Source organism: Oncorhynchus gorbuscha, linkage group LG04, assembly GCF_021184085.1.
Source record: "Oncorhynchus gorbuscha isolate QuinsamMale2020 ecotype Even-year linkage group LG04, OgorEven_v1.0, whole genome shotgun sequence".
NCBI classification, from domain to species: Eukaryota; Metazoa; Chordata; class Actinopteri; order Salmoniformes; family Salmonidae; genus Oncorhynchus; species Oncorhynchus gorbuscha.
The window spans coordinates 73,162,316-73,176,110 of NC_060176.1; the positions used below are offsets into that span (position 1 = coordinate 73,162,316).

At 42.8% G+C, this 13,795-nt stretch overlaps 3 protein-coding genes across 8 annotated transcripts in view; 2 read left to right on the forward strand and 1 right to left on the reverse strand.

The window, feature by feature from the left end:
- Positions 1 to 954: 954 nt before the first annotated feature.
- On the reverse strand, positions 955 to 2,435 carry hspb11 (heat shock protein family B (small) member 11). Its single transcript, XM_046345440.1, has 5 exons — positions 2,234 to 2,435; positions 1,752 to 1,858; positions 1,550 to 1,618; positions 1,411 to 1,454; positions 955 to 1,291 (listed from the first exon to the last, which is right to left on the reverse strand). The coding sequence occupies exons 1-5, from the start codon at positions 2,323 to 2,325 to the stop codon at positions 1,202 to 1,204; spliced, it is 402 nt and encodes a 133-aa protein (XP_046201396.1). The 5' UTR covers positions 2,326 to 2,435; the 3' UTR covers positions 955 to 1,201.
- Positions 2,436 to 6,268, forward strand: smn1 (survival of motor neuron 1, telomeric). The gene is made up of 9 exons (XM_046345439.1): positions 2,436 to 2,581; positions 3,823 to 3,894; positions 4,146 to 4,265; positions 4,365 to 4,556; positions 4,734 to 4,907; positions 5,093 to 5,167; positions 5,473 to 5,580; positions 5,823 to 5,904; positions 6,118 to 6,268. The coding sequence occupies exons 1-8, from the start codon at positions 2,534 to 2,536 to the stop codon at positions 5,877 to 5,879; spliced, it is 846 nt and encodes a 281-aa protein (XP_046201395.1). The 5' UTR covers positions 2,436 to 2,533; the 3' UTR covers positions 5,880 to 5,904; positions 6,118 to 6,268.
- A 6,722-nt stretch (positions 6,269 to 12,990) lies between these two features.
- Positions 12,991 to 13,795, forward strand: part of rtkna (rhotekin a) — a 105,133-nt gene continuing 104,328 nt past the window's right edge. For 2 of the 6 annotated variants that reach the window (XM_046348022.1, XM_046348021.1), the window contains exon 1: positions 12,991 to 13,447. In XM_046348022.1, coding sequence (XP_046203978.1) covers positions 13,337 to 13,447 — 111 coding nt within the window. In that variant the 5' untranslated portion in view covers positions 12,991 to 13,336. The remainder of the gene's footprint in view (positions 13,448 to 13,795) is intronic. The other 4 variants (XM_046348025.1, XM_046348020.1, XM_046348019.1 and 1 more) reach the window with 3 other exon arrangements.

Consider the following 13,795-nt stretch of genomic DNA (forward strand, 5'->3'; position numbering starts at 1 on the left):
ACTGTTCCTAGGCCGTCTTAACTGACTTGCCTAGTTAAATGAAGGTAAAATAACAAATATCTAATTGGGCTGAATCCTAACCTTTGAACTTTTACAACAACATAGGCAGTTGGGCTCCCAAGTGGCACAGTGGTCTAAGGCACTGGATCTCAGTGCAAGAGGCATCACCTCCAGGCTGTATCACATCCGACTGTGATTGGGAGTCCCATAGAGTGGTGCACAATTGGCCCAGGGTCGTCATTGTAAATAAAAATGTGTTCTTCATTGACTTGCCTAGTTAAATAATAAAAAAGCTTTGAAGTGCTAGAATGATTTCAGGTTCAGAACAGATGACTCCTGAATCTCCACCAGGTTGTCTGATTATGCAGTATGTCGGTAGTCAACATGTTTCCCCATACATATGTATCAAATCAATTATTATCTAGATTAGAATATTTCCCTCCAGTACGATTGCCCCAACTTCAGTGCCAATACAAGGCCTTTGTAAAAACCAATGATTGTTATCCCTAGTCTGTGAAAACAATTTTAACATGTGACTGTGTATAAAACCAACAAGGATTTGTTGTCACAATTTATGCAGTAAGATGTTTGCCTATAATGATTTGGGAACCCTCTATGTGTGACATTGAATCCTCGCACATAAACAGATTTTTAATTGCGCAATAATGTAAGATTGGAACGTGGGCATTTTTAAACACTTTCACTCCACAGGAAGTGTGAGATTATTCCCCAATAACACACTGTTTAGTGAACTTAAAATGTCTTTTGAAAATGCATCTTTGGCCTGGCTACCTCTGCAGCACAAATGCATGAGTGAAGAACATCCTTAACAATATAGTGGGATGACGGAAACACTGATGACACATCAACAGCTGGAAAACCTTTGAAGTTTGAATACTGCCTTATTTCACTTCACATCAACTGTCACCATATGCTTTGGATCAAATGCAACTGTTAGCAGATTACAGCAGTAGTCAGATTTATTGAAAAGATTGTATTGCAATTTGGATTTGGTGAGCAGGTCGACTGAAACAAACTATGAATTGTGCCTCAGGTGATGTCAAATTAAATCCTGTTTCATTACAAAAAAAAGGTATAAACAACAACAACAACAAATGATGCAATGTAAAACATATTAGATATTCAGACAAACTCCTTAATAAGTAGAGCTGAACATTATGAGAAGGTACTATATCTTTCATCACTCTACACTGACCCTGTGTACCGAGACAAAATGGTCATATCCAGAGGTAACGATGAAGCGCAAGTGTGTTGCAGTCGTTCCATTTAGCTGTAAAGAGGAAAAAACAAGACAAGTTCAAACCACTCAAAGTCACATGTATATACAGTATATGCCATTTGCACACACCATGTAGAACATTATGTAATTAGAATAGGAAGTCAACTCACTGGAATATCATTTGTTTGAAGATGCCCCTCTGTGTGTTCAAATTCTGAAACAAGATGCAATGAAGATTACAATACTGCTTTGAAAGGCAGACTTCATTTGCTTTGAGACACTGTGGATCTGTAGAGTGGCTTTGCTTACCCTTTTCGGAAATAGCTTCAAAGTCAGTAGCATCATCTGAGATGCTCTTCTCAATTTTAAGAGTCTTAACTGAAAGACAATGAGAACAAAATAACGGATACATTTCAAGCAACATGATGAAACTGTAGTAACTAAACATACACCAATACTTAGGTCTAGACAGTGTGCCATTTGATGCGTTACTTTTGACCTTGTTTCATACCATTATAACAGTGCATTGTCACAAGGGCAATTTTCATAGATTCAGCGAAGCGGATTATGAACTCCTGTGGAAACATTCCAGTGGACATCCAAAATGTTGCAGTGTTCCTGAGAAGAGAGAAAGTGACTCATCAGGTATGCACAGTGGTGGTGAGTTAATGAATGGTGTGGCATGGGGTTGCTGGCTGTGCGTTACTGACTGGTGTAACATGACATTGTATAGCAATAGGATGTTGACTTTGTGTGGAAATATTGTTGGGTGTCTGTACAAGACTGATAACGTTAGCTCGCTAGCTCTTCTCACGCTACCATAGCTAGATTTTTATCTTGATTTTAACAACAAAGCACGTAGCTAGCTACTCTGACATTCGGGACGTTTAGGTTAGTTTAGCTAGCTATCTAGCGTTAGCTAACAGCATACCAGATAGGCACAGAGGTTCTAAATTATATTTTAGAAAGAGTAAATAAATAAACCCGTCTCACCCGTCAATAATGTTTTCTGGAGGATGATTCTCATCACTGGACGCAGCCAAGACAATCTGAGCACCCAAAGAAACTAAAGCAGGATCTATCATCGTTTTAGCCAACAAATCACGACTTGCAAGCAACTCTAGCAAGCTAGGTAAACAAAAGTGTTAGTTCGTTCCCAAGCCAACGTGCTAACTATTTTTGTCGCAGTTTTTACTACGTCATCAATATTTAGGAACGTCGGCCAGCGACGCACGTTGCTTCAGTAGCTGGGGGCTATCAAAGCTGTGAGAGCAGCCAGATTTCTGCCTATTCATGGCACATGGGTGTAAAGATGTGCTTTTTGCTCGTGGAGCTGCACAAGTAAGTTATCAATTATGTAGCTACTCAGTCTGTACATCGCTAGCTAAGTGCGTAGATTGGTTTGCTAGTTGTTTGCTGATTGGCTAGATACCAACTAGCTAACATTAGCTAGATAATAGCTAGCTATTGGGTCTAAACCTGGCACCAGAGCAGTGTTCGATAACGTTACATCGAGTTAAACTTGTAATTTAACTACTTTTTGCAGTAGCTTGGTGGTAGTATAATTAAATTCAAATCTTAGAACAGTAGAACAGTAGTGTTTTAATTACTTTTTTGATATGACGGTTCACACATTAGATTGGATGCAGTGAACTACTTTTTCAAATTAACATTAGTTAGCTAAATAAACACTTTTTTTTAAATGGGAGCTTTAGTGTAGCTTAAGTTCCCATTTTAAGTAATTGGCGTCTTGATACATCGTTTACCATGGAATGGAGTTTAGTCCGCTAGAATCTTGGTTAACAATATTTTCGGAGTATCCTCACAACACTGCATCAGTTTCAGTGAAGGGTTAGTTATCATTGTTAGTGGTAACAAGGCAGTTTGCCAGCAGATATTCCAGCATCAGTCACTCAAGTCTGATGGCCCAATTCCCAAAACGGTTTCAATTAGATATCTGGTTAGCAGGGATCTAGGAAAGTCACTGACATAAGATTAAAAATGATCAGCTGGCCATGTTGTATGACTAGATGCTAGTTAGATAACCAGCTGGCCATGTTGTATGACTAGATGCTAGTTAGATAACCAGCTGGCCATGTTGTATGACTAGATGCTAGTTAGATAACCAGCTGGCCATGTTGTATGACTAGATGCTAGTTAGATAGCCAGCTGGCCATGTTGTATGACTAGATGCTAGTTAGATAACCAGCTGGCCATGTTGTATGACTAGATGCTAGTTAGATAACCAGCTGGCCATGTTGTATGACTAGATGCTAGTTAGATAGCCAGCTGGCCATGTTGCTAGATGCTAGTTAGATGACCCATTTATTAGATGCTAGTTAGATAACCAGCTGGCCATGTTGTATGACTAGATGCTAGTTAGATAACCAGCTGGCCATGTTGTATGACTAGATGCTAGTTAGATAGCCAGCTGGCCAGGCTAACTATGACCCATTTATTATGTATGAATATAGAGCCGTGTGGCTGTAGCTGTCTTGCTAGTAGATAAATATAAATAATGTGTTATGTAAAAGAGTCTCAGATGGTTGATTGCTCTTAAACTCATTTTCTTATTTTCCCAGAGTGACGATTCAGACATTTGGGATGACACTGCACTGATAAAGGCCTACGACAAAGCAGTTGCATCATTTAAGGTGCCATTACATTGTTATAACGTTGTTTGCCACCTCATTGACACTATTCTGCAAATAAAGCAAGTCTTTTTTTCCCTCTTTGTTAGAATGGTTTTGATACTTAGGTTGAGAACCATGCATGTACAGCTACAGTGTGTCGTTCTAGACATGTCTCCTAAAGCAGCAACTCAGAAAAGTGTCCTTGAAAATGTTCTATTGTCCCTCTGTCATGCTCACATTTTGATGTTTTAACTATTGATCCTGACTGTCAGACTGCCCTGAAAGGTGAGGAGGACACACAAAGCTCAGAGAGAGACAACCCTGGAAAGAAACGAAAAAACAACAGAAACAACCGCAGCAGAAAGAGAAGCAATGCTCCTCTGGATAAAGAGGTAGGTGGTACGTTATAAGAGATACAACAACTCATTAAAAAGGATCTGTTAACTGTTCCTTTAATCGGTCTAACAGTTATACAACGTGTTGTGTTGCAGTGGCGAGTCGGAGACTCCTGCTGTGCCTACTGGTCTAAAGATGGCAATTTGTACGCTGCCACGATCTCATCCATAGATGAGCAGAGGGGCACCTGTATAGTTGTGTTCACACACTATGGGAACGAGGAGGAGCAGAACCTCCGAGACCTTCTGATAGAGAGCTCAGAGGTAGATGAGGAAGCCCCTAGTAAGGTACGTTTAGGCTGTTTGTGGGGATGATTGCTGCATTCACCATACTGTTTTACTGCACATGAACTAGATCAGGCTGGTTCCACCATGCTAGTGGACCACCATTTATGTATTCAGCCTCTTGAACACATCTGACTGGAAACATTTTTGTCAGTGTTCGTGTCTCTTTCTGTAATGCAGGTTAAAGAAGCAGAGTCTTCTACAGAGGAGAGCGACAGGTCCTCCACCCCACACCCTCACAATCATGTGCCACGCTCTAAACCCAAATTCAAATCCCCCAAAGGACCTCCTATGTCGGGTCCAGGCTTCCCTGGCTTTCCCCCAGGTCCCCCTCCAATGCCTGGCTTCAGAATGGTAAGGAGATTCTAATTGTAGGTTGTCAGTCACTATTTGTCCATGCATTTTTTTTTTATATATGTGGTTGTCTTACCATGTAAATGTAAGAATACATTACTCCAAGGAACCCCTGTAAGTGATAATGGAATGAATCCTTTGACAATGGAGTGTGCTGCACATTGAAGTTGTTGTTCTGTCTACAGGGAGACTCATGGCGACCTGGGGCCTCCAGGCCCGCCCCTCCAGGATGGCCTCCTATGATGCCCTGTGGGCCACCGGTATGATGGAGTGCAGAAATATTTTCTCTGGTGCAGAGCTGTGTTGCCGTGGTAATAGTCCACGGCATGAGTCACATTTATATCAAGAATTCAATCCCTGCTTCCACTTTTCCCACAGTTTCTCCACTTGCCTGTCTCCCACTCTGATCTTCCTTACTCTCTGAATAAAGAGTCAAACCCCCTCTCGACTGTTTAGTGTTGCTAATAGAGAACACACATGGAGCTTACTGAGCAGTGTTTTGTTAGGACATTTATCTCTGCAACGTTACGATAGATTCCCTCTGAACGCATTTTGTCTCTGTCAGATGATCCCTCCTCCTCCCCCCATGAGTCCAAACGGAGAGGATGATGAGGCTCTGGGCAGTATGCTGCTCGCCTGGTACATGAGTGGTTACCACACTGGATACTACCTGGTACAGTTACACCCCCTTCGCATACTGTAGATAGGTTTATTACATCAAAGCAATTCCTATATAATACACATTGTGGCTTCTATGTGTGTACATTAGGTTGCATTCACGTTCTGACAGAATCTGGGACGTGATTGGATCACGTGCCATGATTGCTCGGACATTAATTTTGAATTCAATACCAGGAGTAAACGGGTTCTTCAATGCAAAAGGAACTGTTTTAATGGTTTATTTGTCTCTTACAGGGTTTGAAACAAGGCCGCAAAGAAGCTGCGTCTGGAAGGAAGACTCGCCACAAGTGAGAAAGGGGACTTCTGTCCTTACCAGGTAAATAAACAGTCATTTGCTGTGCTTAGTCCGGTACTAAACTGATTTACTCCCTGCTAGGAATGAATTCCATTGAATTCTTCCTTGACTGACTTATATGAGCCTCAGATGTTTAGATACTACAGAATAAATTCTTCCTCTATAATTGTTGCCATTTTTAACAAACCGTCAACATACATCTTTAAAACATTTGTTCTCTGCTGTGTGTCCTAGGTGTGTGTCTCCATCCCAGATGAAGGGGACGGGAGTGTTGTCAATTAAATGTAACGTGTGAATGCATTCCTGTTTCAAAACTCCGAAACACTTTGGAGGCATGTTTTGTATTCTTTGTAAATAAAACAAATAAAGGCTGTTTTAGCTCACATTTTAATATTTCCTTTAATCTGTTCGATACATGTGAATATTCAACTAGTTGAGGTCACAAATATATAAGGAAAACTAAGATGGTTATATTTACAAGGGTGTTGATAAGGTGCTTGCAAGATGCACCTTAGATATTGTAACAGTTGTTCCCCAGTAGATGGCAGGCTATTCCTGTACACACATTCAAGTACAGTGAAATTAGTTAATGGATGTTATAGTATTTGTTTAAAAGTTTCTACTTTCTACACCTTATTCAATCATGTCAATTGATCAACTAAAGGTTAAAATTATGAGCGTTTTGAAAGACATTATCAATGGTGGCCAACAACATTTCATAAAATACCAAATGCATAATGTGATAATACACTCCTGTTATCTATCTCTGTGCAGCACAACTATTCTCTCGGCTCCCTGATGAGACCCTTCTGAAGCTAGAATGTATTCACTAGGAAGCAGACATGGTGACATGGGGATGGACCTACCTGAATTTGCTCAATAAAAGCAGTTTTCATTGCAAAACTGTTTGAATAATGAATAGACCTCTGGTTTATCAATGCCAAAATAGTTTTACCAAGACCTTGGGCTGGAGGGAAGCCAATTTAGCCCCTCTGCCCGTAGCCATATACCACAAACCCTGAGGTGCCTTATTGGTATTATAAACTGGTTACCAACATAAGTAGAGCAGTAAAAATAAGTTTTATCATACCCGTGGTATACGGTCTAATATACCACGGCTGTCACCCAATCAGCATTCATGGCTTGAACCACCCAGTTTATAATTTTAATCTAACTGTACAGTGTGTCCTCTGCTGAGACTGAACACATACATATTTATATTTTTCTGTATCCTCTTTAACCCTTGATACCCACAAGTCCTTTCACATCAATAAAGGTTCATTACTTATCTACAGTAGTTATATAAACTGGGTGGTTTGAGCCTGAATGCTGATTGGCTGACAGCTGTGGTATATCTGGTATATCCGTATACCACAGGTTTGATAAAACATGTATTTCTACTGTTCTAATTACGTTGGTAACCAGTTTATAATACCAATAAGGCACCACAGGGTTTGTGGTATATGGACATACCACAGCTAAGTGCTGTGTCCAGCCACTCTGTATTGCGTTGTGCTTAAGAACAGCCCTGAGCCGTGGTATATTGACCATATACCACACCCCCTTGGTTCTTCCAGTTTAATTATCCCCAAAGGACCTAATCCAAAATATAAAGAAGGGCATGTACAACATACACGTGCAGTGTATAGTATAAAAAAAGCCATATGTAATTATAGTGAGCAGAGTGTGATACTGGGGGCCGTATGGGAGCACTGCCATACCAGTGGTTTTTTCTCACTCCCCTGTGGGTGTCTGTCTCTGTCTCTCCTCCTTCCTCTCCGATGTGGGTGCATGCGTGAGAGAGACAGAGAAATTATTCTGTGTTTGCGATGACAGAGGACTATTTTACACTATGCCATCATGTCCCAGCTGTTCTCCAGGCATTGCTCTCGCAGCTATGAGATGGTCTCTTTGTATGTGTTCTGTCACTGACATTTTGCACCCGTTGTGCCTCTGTTTGCCACTGTGTTTGACTCTCAGCAGTATTTGCTGTTTATGTTGTTTGTAGTGTTTATGCGGGTGCAATGCATGTACAGTATGTGATAGAGAGAGAGGAGGAGGCAGTTGCTAATTATCTCAGCCCCAGAAGGGAGTTCAAAGAGGGTCAGCCCCAGAAGGGAGTTCAAAGAGGGTCAGCCCCAGAAAGGAGTTCAAAGAGGGTCAGCCCCAGAAAGGAGTTCAAAGAGGGTCAGCCCCAGAAGGGAGTTCAAAGAGGGTCAGCCCCAGAAAGGAGTTCAAAGAGGGTCAGCCCCAGAAGGGAGTTCAAAGAGGGTCAGCCCCAGAAAGGAGTTCAAAGAGGGTCAGCCCCAGAAAGGAGTTCAAAGAGGGTCAGCCCCAGAAAGAGTTCAAAGAGGGTCAGCCCCAGCAAGGAGTTCAAAGAGGGTCAGCCCCAGCAAGAGTTCAAAGAGGGTCAGCCCCAGAAAGAGTTCAAAGAGGGTCAGCCCCAGAAAGAGTTCAAAGAGGGTCAGACCCAGAAAGGAGTTCAAAGAGGGTAGCTCCTGCTTGGGAGTTTTAAAAAATAGGGTCAGCCCCAGAAAGAGTTCAAAGAGGGTCAGCCCCAGCTTGGGAGTTTAAAGAGGGTCAGCCCCAGCTTGGGAGTTTAAAGAAGGTCAGCCCCAGCTTGGGAGTTTAAAGAGGGTCAGCCCCAGCTTGGGAGTTTAAAGAGGGTCAGCCCCAGCTTGGGAGTTTAAAGAGGGTCAGCCCCAGCTTGGGAGTTTAAAGAGGGTCAGCCCCAGCTTGGGAGTTTAAAGAGGGTCAGCCCCAGCTTGGGAGTTTAAAGAGGGTCAGCCCCAGCTTGGGAACGCCTCGGCCCCTCTATGATTTTCTCTCCCTTCCGACCACAGAGGCATGTGACATGTAAACATAATTTGTTTCACATAGACACTCTGAAATGGATATATCCAAGTGAAGCCACAGTGAAGACATGGTGCACATGTGTTCCAATGCCTATGGCTATTAGCTAAACCTCTATTCCAAACAAGCTGCTCTGAAATGAGAGACTGGATGGTAAGAGTTACACCAACTCCATGACACACCATATTCATCCTCATTAGAAGACACAGACACTCATGCAAAATCTAGACAAACAATTTATGACACAGACAGTGAGAGACAATCTTGTGTCGTGCAAAAACTAGACACAAAGTTATGGAACATTTTGTTGTGCGGCTAACATGCCTCTCCTTCATTTAGTTTACCCAGCATAAAATATTTGGACAGAAAAACAGACCTATATAATATGTGACAAAAGACAAATGTTCCTTCTAAAGTGACAAATACAGCATGTGTTTAACATAGGCCTAATTTATCTTTTATAAGTGGCAGGCAGACAGACAAACAAGTCTTCGGTTAACAAGGCTCTTTACAGTTAAGACAATCCGTTTGCCGATTTAACAGAGAGAAGACGCTTAACAATGTGCTCATAAAGGCATCAGATGTATAACACATTTACAGTATGAAATATTGTGCTTGTGTATGGTATTTTGTATTTATTATGGATCCCCATTAGTTCCTGCCAAGGCAACAACTACTCTTCCTGGAGTTTATTATGGATCCCCATTAGTTCCTGCCAAGGCAGCAGCTACTCTTCCTGGAGTTTATTATGGATCCCCATTAGTTCCTGCCAAGGCAGCAGCTACTCTTCCTGGAGTTTATTATGGATCCCCATTAGATCCTGCCAAGGCAGCAGCTACTCTTCCTGGAGTTTATTATGGATCCCCATTAGTTCCTGCCAAGGCAACAGCTACTCTTCCTGGAGTTTATTATGGATCCCTATTAGTTCCTGCCAAGGCAGCAGCTACTCTTCCTGGAGTTTATTATGGATCCCCATTAGATCCTGCCAAGGCAGCAGCTACTCTTCCTGGAGTTTATTATGGATCCCCATTAGTTCCTGCCAAGGCAGCAGCTACTCTTCCTGGAGTTTATTATGGATCCCCATTAGTTCCTGCCAAGGCAGCAGCTACTCTTCCTGGAGGTTATTATGGATCCCCATGAGTTTCTGCCAAGGCAACAACTACTCTTCCTGGAGGTTATTATGGATCCCCATTAGTTCCTGCCAAGGCAGCAGCTACTCTTCCTGGAGTTTATTATGGATCCCCATTACGTCCTGCCAAGACAGCAGTTACTCTTCCTGGAGTTTATTATGGATACCCATTACTTCCTGCCAAGACAGCAGTTACTCTTCCTGGAGTCCGGCAAAGTTAAGGCAGTTATACCATTTTTAAACATTACAATATATTCATTACAGAATTCACAACACACTAAGTGTGTGCCCTCAGAACCCTACTCCACTACCACATATCTACAATGAAAAATCAATGTGTACGTGTGTGTATAGTGCATGTTATCATCAACCGCAGTGGCGGTTCTAGCTTGCAAGACTCATAAATATAAAAAAGAAGTAACAAAGACAAATAGAAAACAAATGATGTTGATTTTCCGCTCGACCATCAATGCATTACCCATCCCCCAACACTGTCAACCAAGAGTCAAGACTACATTACCCATCCCCCAACACTGTCAACCAAGAGTCAAGACTACATTACCCATCCCCCAACACTGTCAACCAAGAGTCAAGACTACATTACCCATCCCCCAACACTGTCAACCAAGAGTCAAGACTACATTACCCATCCCCCAACACTGTCAACCAAGAGTCAAGACTACATTACCCATCCCCCAACACTGTCAACCAAGAGTCAAGACTACATTACCCATCCCCCAACACTGTCAACCAAGAGTCAAGACTACATTACCCATCCCCCAACACTGTCAACCAAGAGTCAAGACTACATTATCCATCCCCCAACACTGTCAACCAAGAGTCAAGACTACATTACCCATCCCCCAACACTGTCAACCAAGAGTCAAGACTACATTACCCATCCCCCAACACTGTCAACCAAGAGTCAAGACTACATTACCCATCCCCCAACACTGTCAACCAAGAGTCAAGACTACATTACCCATCCCCCAACACTGTCAACCAAGAGTCAAGACTAAACCAGTTCACCTTCATGGTTTGTATTATTCTTAATTTCACACAAACCAGAAAAGAATGCAGCAATATGTCTGTGAAACTATATATTAACAGTATTATGAATGAATTGTGGTTTATTTGGTTGCATTTCGTAGTGTGACTGGTTTTACTAATTGCATTAGTACTGTACAAAGTTAGAGGTGCGCTATTTGATCGATTCCCCCACTCCCCCTGACTCTTCCAGTGGGGAGACCTGAGGTCAACCTACCCCCGGCACCCTCCCCATCTCGTACTTCTGAGTGGGAGACCTTCCCAGGCAGTAACCTGCCAAGCTCACAAACTAGAATCAGGGCGCCCACTCCAACAAAGTTAATTGACCCATAGTCCCACACAGTGACATGATATCATTGACATGACGTGCAAATGAGCAATAGAAAACCGATCGCGCAAATGTCACCATTCCAAACATGTTGGTGCGGACGCACCGTGCCGCCCCTGGCAAGATGCCAGGGGATTGTGACGAGACCTCTGGTGGCATGTCTTGTGGGGTATGCATGGGTGTCTGAGCTGTATGCCAGTTTTTAAACAGACAGCTCGGTACATTCAGCTTGTCAACACCTCTTACATAAACAAGTAGTAATGAAGTCAATATCTCTTCCACATTGAGCCATGAGAGATTGACACGCATGTCATTAATTTTAGCTCTCTGTGTACTTTTAAGGGCCAGCCTTTCTGAACCAACTGCATTTTACCCAAGTCCCTCTTTGTGGCACCTGACCACACTACTGAACAGTAGTCTAGATGCGACAAAACCAGGGCCTGTAGGACCTGCCTTGTTGATAGCGTTGTGAGGATGGCCCTTTAGGCATATGGCGTGCCTCGTTCTGAGGGCTGGTCAGGAGACGGAAGGCAGTTTGTGTCCGAGAGGGCAGCCAGGTCGGACATTTACAGTTTTGGCAAGACTAAACTGCCCCTCCCCCCTTTCAAATGAAAATTGAGGCACACAGCCAACTTCACATTCTATTAGACAGTAGAAACTTTAATAATATATAATATATGCCATTTAGCAGACCCTCATGGCTGAAAACTAAATTTAGTAAAATGAACTGATTCTCTGGATTGAGACCATTAGAAGAATGAGGACCGAATAGCTAATACCAGCGATAAGTCTTCAGAGAGACCTATCCGAGACAGACAACCTTTGACCTTTCAGATTCCAATCTCAGCAGGCCTAGTAGTCCATATGACTCAGTGCAGGGAAGGTTTCTGATACACATTCCTTGATCTTTATGAGCCATTACAGGTGGTCATAAATTAAACATAGCGCCTTGCCCACCAGCCATTACAGGTGGCCTCTCAACCATGGAACCCAGGCTGGTGCCCCTACGGACATGATCTCTGTCACCCATACCTACCTTACCCACACAGGCAACAACCATTAGCATCACTCCAATAGAACTGATTGCGGTGAGGGGGAAGGGAGTGATGGGAGAGGTAGGCTCCATTAGTTTAGGTATAAAACTTTATATGTCATATTCACTCTCTTCAAGGGCCGTCCATTATCTTTTTCAATTATAGTTGATACCCAAAACACACATCCTGCATCCTCATGCTTTCCTGTCTGTCTGTATATGACATGAGCAACACAGTATAGAGTCCAGGGCTCTCCAACCCTGTTCCTGGAGAGCTACCGTCCTGTAGGTTTTTGATCCAACCCTGCTTAGACACATCTGTCCAGACAGAAACCTATTTGCTCCATCTGGTCCATGACACCTACTTGAATGTACACCCCCCCCCCCCATCCTACCTGTCCTCTCTTTTGCCTATGAATAATCTGTTACGAGAATCAGTAGCAGCACCAACAGTAGACTGATGTCATTTTTCTACAGTAGCTAGGCTGTACAGTCAATAGGCAGGCAGGTTGTCCCCATTCACTGCCCTAGCAATGCCTAGTGGAGGTGATCTACTTTGTAACTCAACCAGAAGAAACAGGCCTCTGTCATTTCTCGGGTGTTTGTTCAGTTGCAGTCCCTCCCTCCAACCGTACCGTGCCCGGCTCTACACAATCATAGCCTACCAACCAACCAACCAACCAGCAGCAGTACAAAGCCAAATCACTGCCTACACACAGCGCTAAGCGAGACACCGCCCGTAGAGGTCTGAACTGGGATAGTGGAAAAGTTACGTCGCGCACCACAGCGGTGTCACACAATAGTGGGCACACCAGGGAATATATAACAGTCTTGGAAAGATGCTGGAACGGAAGGAGTCTGTAAACGTTAATCTATGAATAGTTTGTTCTTTGCGGTTGAGAAATACTTGTAAGACTGAGTTGACATAATTGTGTCCTTTCGATAAATGTTGCAGTAGCTGCGCACCTGGATGAGCTACATTGAAAAGGATCTTCACACTAGCGCTCTACCAATACGACGTTTCAAACAGTAAGGTCATTTTGATTAGCACCAGAAGTTTGCAATGTTTTGCCGAAATCAAACAACAAGAGCCACGATTGCCCGGGGTTCAGCCCTTGAAATGGAGATACGGCGAGGAAAATTCAGACGAAGTGTTTTGTTGGACACTTTACAGGTAATTGAGGTTCTTCTTTATTGCCACCACGATGTCCTTCTCAGTATGTGGTTTTCGAGGACAGGCGTATGGGATTTTGTTTACTTTCACTGGTCGTTCCGCCATGCATCAAAGCGCAATGATTTCGCCCAGTGGCGTAGCGCAGTTTCGCGGTGCCCCGCAATCATTTGTTCTTCCATGGGGCACTGAAAAAAATGTATTATAGTATTATAGCTAATCTCAGGCTTTTACACATTTTGTCATGAGCCTAAAATAAAATGGTGCTGTTTTAGAGCTAAGGGATTCTTTAAAAATGGGACAATCTCAAATTTGTTCCCACAAATATAAATGTTATCCTAATATTAACAA